Source organism: Cynoglossus semilaevis, chromosome 8, assembly GCF_000523025.1.
Source record: "Cynoglossus semilaevis isolate Cse_v1.0 chromosome 8, Cse_v1.0, whole genome shotgun sequence".
In the NCBI taxonomy this organism is placed as follows: domain Eukaryota; kingdom Metazoa; phylum Chordata; class Actinopteri; order Pleuronectiformes; family Cynoglossidae; genus Cynoglossus; species Cynoglossus semilaevis.
Window position 1 is genome coordinate 25,094,313 of NC_024314.1, and position 8,904 is coordinate 25,103,216.

The 8,904-nt window shown below is 39.7% G+C and overlaps 1 protein-coding gene and 1 long non-coding RNA gene across 6 annotated transcripts in view; both read left to right on the forward strand.

The window, feature by feature from the left end:
• Positions 1 to 2,842, forward strand: part of dock4b (dedicator of cytokinesis 4b) — a 133,733-nt gene extending 130,891 nt beyond the window's left edge. The window contains exon 51 of the mRNA XM_017034035.2: positions 778 to 2,842. Within this exon, the coding sequence (XP_016889524.1) occupies positions 778 to 1,233 (456 nt within the window). The 3' untranslated portion in view covers positions 1,234 to 2,842. The remainder of the gene's footprint in view (positions 1 to 777) is intronic.
• A 271-nt stretch (positions 2,843 to 3,113) lies between these two features.
• Positions 3,114 to 8,904, forward strand: part of LOC103382874 (uncharacterized) — a 64,132-nt gene continuing 58,341 nt past the window's right edge. For 2 of the 5 annotated variants that reach the window (XR_001760327.2, XR_521959.3), the window contains exons 1-2: positions 3,158 to 3,680; positions 7,086 to 7,245. This is a non-coding gene — a long non-coding RNA (uncharacterized LOC103382874). Of the gene's footprint in view, positions 3,681 to 7,085; positions 7,246 to 7,431; positions 8,670 to 8,904 lie in introns of those variants that run through there. The other 3 variants (XR_003050300.1, XR_003050299.1, XR_521960.3) reach the window with 3 other exon arrangements.

Consider the following 8,904-nt stretch of genomic DNA (forward strand, 5'->3'; position numbering starts at 1 on the left):
ATTTTCTCAATTTTATGGTTGTGTGAGCACAAAGCAGTTGTGGACACGTTCAGTAGTTTTTCATTCTTAGGAGAAAAATGTTTACAAATTAAGTATACTTTTGTGAATAGTAATAGAACTCTTCTTTCCAAACTCTATTTATTGGATCTGTGCTCGTCTTAAAAACGTGCAGTGAGATAATGTCAGGTGGTTGAAAGTTGTTAGAGTTTGCACAATCAGTTCTAAAATTATTATGGATTTTATGCAAATCATTTCTCTTTCTTCTTCTATGAGCCAGTGACAGATTGACCAAGTACATACTCTTCCACTGGGTGGCAGCAGATTGCCTTAAAGACTAATAAAGAAGAGAACTTGAGAACTTTGAAGCTTAGTGTTTGTCTTTCTTCAGCTCCTGCATGTATAGCAAGGTTGTGTTCAACTAAATACGATCAGGGTTGAGTATGCCATTCAAGACCACATAAGAAAGTGGACTAGGTCTTATTTAAGTAGTGGATCTCAATAATTTTCTGTCATGCCCCCCACACACCCCAGCGAATTGAAATACTACTGAGAACCTGATAACATGTATAATTTTATCTGTTCAAACTGCTGTATGAGTTGCTGCCACCTAGTGACTGGAGGCTTGTTAGCATTCAAGCATTAGAGCTGTGGTACACTTATGTCCAACGTCCACATGAAGCCTTTCTCTTTAATGCAGAAGTTCTGCATTAAAGAGAAATTACTCCCTAGAAGAAAATATAATGACAAAGTTTTATTTTGTGTCTCCTGTCATTCCAGACCACCGTGCCCCCGTTCACCCCTTCACCCACAGAGTGCCAGTCTGCTGGTCTGGTGTCCAGCTCACCTGTGCTGTCTGGCAGCTACAGCAGCGGCATCTCCTCCCTCAGCCGCTGCAGTGTATCAGAAGCATCTGGTACTGAGCTGCCCGTGGGTGACCACCCTCCCTACCCTCTGCCTCCTCCGACCACCCTGCCGAACTCCATCTCCAGTAGCTCTGACGAGCCCATTCGCAGGGAGAACAAGACGCCGCCACCTTACAGCGTGTATGAAAGGAACAACCCCCGCAGACCTGTGCCACTGCCCCACAGTCTGTCCATCCCCCCGCAGACGGACCCGCCTGCCCTGCCACCTAAGCCCCACCAGCTGCGCACAGGCAGCATGAAGCTGGAGGGAACCTCCGACCCTCGAGTCCCACGGCCACGGCCACTGCCCAGAAAGGTGTCACAGCTATAGGTGCTGCTCAAAGGTCCAGGTCTGGGAGTCGAGGATAGAGGCGGGAAAACACACACACTGGCGTAATTTGCACTTTTCTACTGGGCACTCACTTGTTTATTCAGATTTTTTTTTTTTTTTGCATTCCTGAACTACACCCCAATAAAAGACACAAGCAAATAGATTTACAGGCAGCCAGGAAAACTGAAGGAAATGTCAGACGTGGAAGTTTCTTTTGTATTTACTGAAGGGCATTGCACTGACTTTGACTCGGTCATTCCGCACTTTTAGCTCTCGTACGTACGTGTAGGTTACCACAGTCAGTCGCAACATGTTTACCAGAACACAGTTTTGATAGATGTAATAATCTCAAATGTATGTATATTGGTAATATACAGTATGGACATTTTTTTTTGCCTTAAGTATTGGGAACAAAGTCTTTTATCCGTAAGTCTTGCACGTTTTCTTATTTTTAACAACTCCTACATTTGTAAACTGTATGGCTTATAAGGTGCTAGAGGCCTTGGGTATGCATTTGGTTAAAAGTGTAGTAGATGTGGGTGTGTTCTCATAGATTAGGTCACACAATCAATGGTACAGAGAAGCCACAAATAGTTTGACTTACAAAACATAAATCTCCTTCTGTACCAGAAATGTTTTTGTTTTTTAAACGCCAACATTTCAATGGCTTTAGCACAATACTGATGCGTTTGAGACACGTTGACATTGAGTGGCAGCCAATTTCCAAATATAAGCCTCGGAATTTCAGTAATTGGAATCACAACACCGGACCAAACACATGCGTTAAACCCAAGTGCAATTTGTCAAGGGTCAATGATATTTCTGTGAACATAACCTAACTCCTCTCCGTGACAAAAATAGATTCAGGAGGGATAATCAAGTATTGTGCCAAAGGAAAACGAACATTGTGCTGTGAAAAGAAAAAAAAAAGATTAACGGAAATCTTGTAAAAGCACAAGAAAGGCTTTTTCACCGTATTGTCATTTCTCCTGAGAAAAATGTAGTGATCACTTAGGAAAGCACAAATGTTTTCATCCGTACTGTTACTCGGAAGTTTTCGCAGCGAGTGGAACTAATAGTTTCACCGTCAGCTCTCAACGACGAGTGACTGTCAGAGAAATATTTACAAATTAATCATTGTCAAATTCTTTGTACGGCTACGATTTACTTTGTTTGATTAAAAAAAGGAAACAAGTTGCATTCACTTTACTCACTCACTCTGAGTACCAACTTACTCTGTTTCGACAACATTGCATTTGGGCAGGAAATTGTTTTATTGCGTGGCGAGCAGCTTTTGAGAAAAAGTAAATTGACCTAACATGTTGGTTAACCTAAAAAATCGTGCAACCTTTTGATGGAGAGCGGGTGGGATAAATTGTGCGGGTTGGGGTGGGGGGCTAGCTTTAGTAACATTTGTATGTTCCACCAGAAACTGTAAATTATATGATGAGATTAATGTATGTATGCCAAATATAAAATTTGTGTATTACAATTAATGTAAATATTGTGTTTTTACCAAAATGTAGCTATAACAATTTACAGCTTTGAATGTAATGTTAAAGCAGCAAATGATTATTATTATTATTATTATTATAAATGTTCAAACTTTTATGGTTTTTGTGAGTGTAAAAAAACTAAGATCCTGTGTCATGGCACCTAACACATTTACAAGTTCAATAAACTGATTAGTGGACACGTTTCTACAGTAGAAATCACAATTTTTGCTCACATTAAAACGGTTTTAATTGGACGACAGTAATGTTAATATTATTACAGACCACTCGAGATTAGTAAAGGTACTGCACTTTAGGACTCGGACAAAAGTAAAGTCTATCAAAATTGGTGTAGCGTGAGCGTGATCAGGTGTTAATTTATTAATTAATTTATTCTTTCTTGTTAATAATTATTTACATATTTGTTATATAGCAAAAGTTGGAATGATGGTTTATATTTTCTTATTTTCCAATATAGTTATCGTAAATATTTATAAAATAATACAGCGTGGCCCGTTTCCGGTCGCGTTTACTCTATTTTTTTAAAATCCAATCACATTTCAAGTCTCATGTGTTACCAGGGTGAAAATAATCTAACCCTCAGAAACACTAGTACTGTGTTTGTGGAGTTCATTTTAACCAATTAGATTTTGAGTAGGCTACACTAAGACCGTCCACCGATTTGAGTGATTTGATTGGACGGTCTAAGTCTCAACTCTACCAAATTGTATGTAGCGAGTTTCAAGCTCTAACATGAAGTTTTCTCTACGTCCACTGCCCCACTGTGGAGCGGACATTCCCAGCCTAAAGCAAATTAAAACGTATGCCTTAAATACGACTGGACTCTCAGCATCAGAAAGAATGGACTGTTACACGCATGATTTGTAAAACGGCAATTGAACTTATCTTAGCGTGAGGAACATGAACTTCGTGTGCAGGTACTCATAGGTTTTGGTGAGTAAAATACATTTTCTGTTTAACATACTATTGTATTGTTTATAATGGTATAACTGACGTTATTTGTCTATTTGCCGCAGCTGTGGCTGTCTTGTGATTCGTGGGTTTGTTGCTTTAGCTTTGACGTTATAATGGCTACCGGAGTTACGACTCGTCATTCTACATTTTTTGTATGATATTAATTGTTTCCGTAGTTTAGGTAAGAAATACACGGCACGCCAATCTCAACTAACATTAAAAAGCTTAAAAATAGATGGGGATTTTAGTCCCCACCAACATCTCATTAAAACACCTGTCCCAGGCGCTAACACACAGGTGTGGCTAATCACACCAAACACATGTTAGCTGCCAACGCAGAAACACCCACATTCGTTGCGCATAATTAATATTATTTACACCTCCCTGCAGCCTGTCACAACAAGTTTTATTAGAAAAATATCATATTATTCAACACAATGTTTTAAATACAAGCAAAGAAGGAACAAAATGGCCCAGTGTTTAGATTCGTGTACATTGTAGTTGACCGTTTGCTTCCAACACGGTGTGGTGAATTTTAGAGGATTTTTTTTTTAGTTTCTTGATTTATAATGACATGTTATAGTATTCCTCAAATTTAGCCATATATGATGTTTTTTTAATTTTACACTGTTGATAAAAAATAATATTCTACTCTGAGTTGTAATCCCAACTGTTGCCACTTGTTCATCAGGGCATGGTCATAAGCTTAGCACTTATCTTTATCAACTGTATTTAGTACTGTTAATAGTATAATCAACACATAAGGCAGTTGAAAGACTAGCTTTGACATAGCTCCCAATATGAGGTGAAATGAGCTTCACCTAAATGCTGAAGACCAATTTTTTTTTAAATATATATTTTTATTATTCTTAATTTTGAAGCTTTTTTAGGTCAATCGTAGCATCTTGTTGTTTGAATATTGAGCGTGGTGCTAGCAGCAGCCTAAACCTAGCAATGGTTGTCTGTTGTTTTGTGTACAGCCTAGGATGTGTCAACTTCTAGGTTTGCATGAGAAAATTAATACGCTGAATAAAACAGTTACCGTTGGATTATTTTGCATTAATCTTTTGAACCAGATTACTAAAGTAAATTATCATTAATTCACTGTTCTGTCAGTGGAAGCTGGAACAGCTGTAAAGTGAATGCAAATGGAATTTTTCCAATATTTATGTTTATACTTACAGGCTCTGATAGAGATGTCAATTAGTAGCCAGGTTTATATGTCTTGTTTTATGTAAGCAGCATGTGCAGGAGAATGTTGTCATTTTCCTGGCAATATTTTGATTGCGGTTTGATGTAAAGTGATAACCACCTCTGCTGAAGTCGCTTAAACACCTCACTTCAGTCAGGTAAAGTCCAATGAAAATATCTCTTTGACACCGTCTACTTAAAGGCAGCAGTGGGCTTCGTCACACTCAACCAAAGGAGCAAGTTTCCCCCCCATCAGTCTCAAACATCTAATTACCCCACCGTGGCGGTTGTTCTGATGACAGCTCTCGCTCCATAATCAGTCTGGCAGTTCTGTATGAATTGAACCGTGCTGCTTGACCTTGACGGTCCTTGAAAGATTGCACATCGGGCCGGACTGTGTTATTTGTGTGCGTTTCTACCTCCGTCTGTAACAACCTACAGGGCGGCGACAGATTAATACTACTAACCTGTCAGCGTTCATCTTAATCGTTGGTGGTTGGCAGTAATTTGACAGCAATTATCATGTCAGGAGTGAATTCCCGCCCTAATCGCAGAGTCTCCTTGCAGCAGAGGGAGCACTACGGTGACAGAGAAGACATGCCGCCGCCATTCAGTCAGCCCAGGAGGATTGTTGTCAGTTATGAACCTCCACAGGCTTGTCAGTTGGCCCATTATTGAGAGAGGCACTGGGTTTTGCTTGTACTAGCAGCGAACAAAGCCTGGTTAAAGGACAGGGGGGGAGCCAGGCGGGCGACAAATTTCTGCTGATCCCAGACGGTGACATTTTACATTTCGAGGGCAGAGAGAGTCTTCCTCCAACAATAGGAAACATAGCCGGGACTCGCTGTGATAGGATGTAAATGTTAGGATCCTGCAGAGCTGGCTGTAATTGTGAAGTCACTCTGCGCATTTCTTAAGGATGCAGCAATTATTATAAACAGCACCATGTTCTTGGCAGTAAACTCTAGACCCCATTATACAAGCACTAAACATCCTCCATTTATAGCATTCATGGGTGATGATACACAATTATCATGGGAAAAGCAATGGTAGGTATTAATTTAAAGTTGCCGAGGGCAAATTTTGGAGAACACACAGCCGGGGAGAAAGCCAAGGTGTTTGTCTCGCTCTGCAAATGTCTCCAGGGACGGGAGAAGCTGGAGCAGCTCTTCAGGGACCAAAAGAACCTCCGTCTAAGAGGCACAGTGAACAGAAGTTTCAAAGAGAAACTCACAAGAATAGATGGCACATTTTATCTTCTGGCCCCACCCCTGTATCGCTCTGTGGCGTTCAGGAGGAGATTCTTCTCTTCTTCATGTAATGCCTTCAACTACAGCAGGTGTGTCATGGCAAAACCCATGAAGTTACATTCACTAATCTCCTCAAAGGAAGCCACTGCCTTTTTTTTTTCTTTTTTTTTTTTTTTTCAATTTGACAGTTAATATACACAATGTCACCTTTAATCCCCTTTTATCTTAATCTAGAATAAAAAAAACTGCAGGACCAGGAAATATTTTTTCTTTCAAGAAGAATCAAATGTTTTTCATATCTATTTCATTAAAATTATATTATCTGCTGTTTTTATGTATGTTGCAAATTAAAAAAATGTTTTGCGCCGAATAAACAATGCAATATTGATCAAATCTTTTGAAAAACAAAACCTTGAACATTGGATTAGAAATGTTATATTTAAATGTTACTGTGTTTCCAAAAATATAACATTTATTTAGTCCAACGCCTGGAATAGAACATTGAAGAATAAAGATTTGATGGAAAATCAGCAATTTGATTTGATAGAATCAAATCAAATTGCTTCCTGAGGAAGTTGTCGTTAAAATTATTGTTTTTACTTGACCCAAAACTGATTAAACTAAAACCTGTAATTTAAATCTGGTGTGTGCCAAACACACACAGCTGCATAATAGAATTTGGATCTACGGATAATTTTCCCAAGGGGAGAGGAGAGCGTAAACTTGAGCTGATGCAGCTGATCCATGAAAAATATAACAATTCGACTAAAACCCTGGGATTTAGAGGAAACGGTGGAAGATGGATTTATCTTAAATACCCATTTCAAAACCTATGGGGGGGGGGTGCATTGGAAATAAAATATGCATGATTGTGATTAACCCAGCGTTTGAATCTCACTACTGTAAAACTCTAAATATCCTTTTTGTCCCACATGTATTCCAGTGAGTCGTCCTCTCTAGGTCACCAACTGCTGCCCTGTTACTGAGCCTTGACGCCCACTGAGGAATCTCGATCTTGGCTTCCACTCCGTACTCCCATGATTCCGTACTCCCTGCGCAGGAGGACCAGAGGACAACCTTGCATGTGAAAATCAGCGGCAAAGGTACTGATTTCCTTGTATCCTAGCTGACTCTGGCGCCCGCCCTGGTTCTCTCCAAGGTGGATATTTAATTAAAATGTTGGATCCTATCTGTCTCCGCTCTCCCGGGTGATCACCTTAGTTCTGCCCGGTTGGTTTAACACTGAATAGAACTTTCTTTCTGTTTCTCCTGCACATGTGCCTTAACAGAAGGACAGGTGACAATTTTCCAAACATCTGCTGAGCGGAGTCACAGTAAAAGGGCAGCCAGACTTTGGCTTATCAGTGCCGACCAGACATCAGACCGTGGTAATTTGATGAGATTTATAATTTATCAGGCCTAATGCACAATTGTTCTGAGTTGAAAGTGGAATAATCAGGCGGATGACATGTGAGATTGAAGACTCCTGCGTTGGAACGAAGCAGGAAAAGTGGATTTTAAATGATGTGGCTGATTTGCGGTGTGTAATCTGCGGTGTTTACTTGCTGGAAACGCCGTTAGTCTGTTGGAGAAACGCGTCCAACGTCCTCTATTTTGATAGTAAATTGTGGAAACCAATCAGCGGCTTATTACATTTTCAGTACATAATGTATTCCCTTCCATTCACAGGCGTACAGTTTAGCCTCGTGGTCATTAGTGTGCAGCGTTCTGCTGGGTTGATTGATGAGATTGAACAGTACAACCTTTAAACACAGGCCAAGTCGGGGCCAGAGAACTTCATTTACTCTCATGTGACATTTGAGAAGCAGATATAATAGTGTATGCAGATGATAGTTAGCATATGCATAAAGTCTGGTGTAGTACGGAGAACTCGAGTACGCTGGAACTGATTTTTAATATTGAATACCGAACTTCACACCACAGCAATACCCCGAGTAGATCTCTGAGGCGTACTGTGCAGTATTCATTGCACCTACTGTATAGTATGATATGTAGCAACATAGTGCAACAGTGTTCATCCATACTGTACGTGTAATTGAACATATTTGATTTCAACCATTTCTTCTGACCTGGTAACATTTTTGTGGCCTGATTCATTGAAGATGTAGGTCCTTTAAGCCAGAAGTAAAATGTGAATTATAAATGACAGTGTGTTCATTACAGTGGTGTAGAAAAACACATAATACCAACACTAATAAAGGCTTTTTGTTTTGAGTTAAACTGTAAACATTTCCAGCCTTCAGTGGTTGTACATCACTGGTTTTTGATACAATCTTAGCAGCAGCCCCCGGAGTTCGTTTGACTTTTTTTAGCAGCCGTTTTGCAGCTGTTCTTGAACGTTGCAGAGAACGGCATAAAAACTGCTGCTCCTTCTCCACTGCCTTTACTTATTTATTGTTGCGTTTATCCATTTCTCATTGGCTTTTACTACACTGTCTGCTTTTATCTTATAGTTTTATTTCACCTTGTTTAGATCTTAAATTAGATCTTTTAGCTTTAGGCTGCCTGTAGGAACTTTTGGTGTAATGCTTATCATTACTTTTAATTGTTACTTTCATCTTTTTTGATCAGCTTTTACTACTTTTACTAGTGTTATATCTTATCTTATTTTTATATGCTGATTTGTTTTTACCTTCTAGCTCCTGTGTTTTTTTCCCATCAGGAGGGGGGGTCATGTGATGAAGGAGGCCGGGGGGACGGTCTGGGAGGGTCGTGTTAAGGATAATGCACTGCTTGAACAC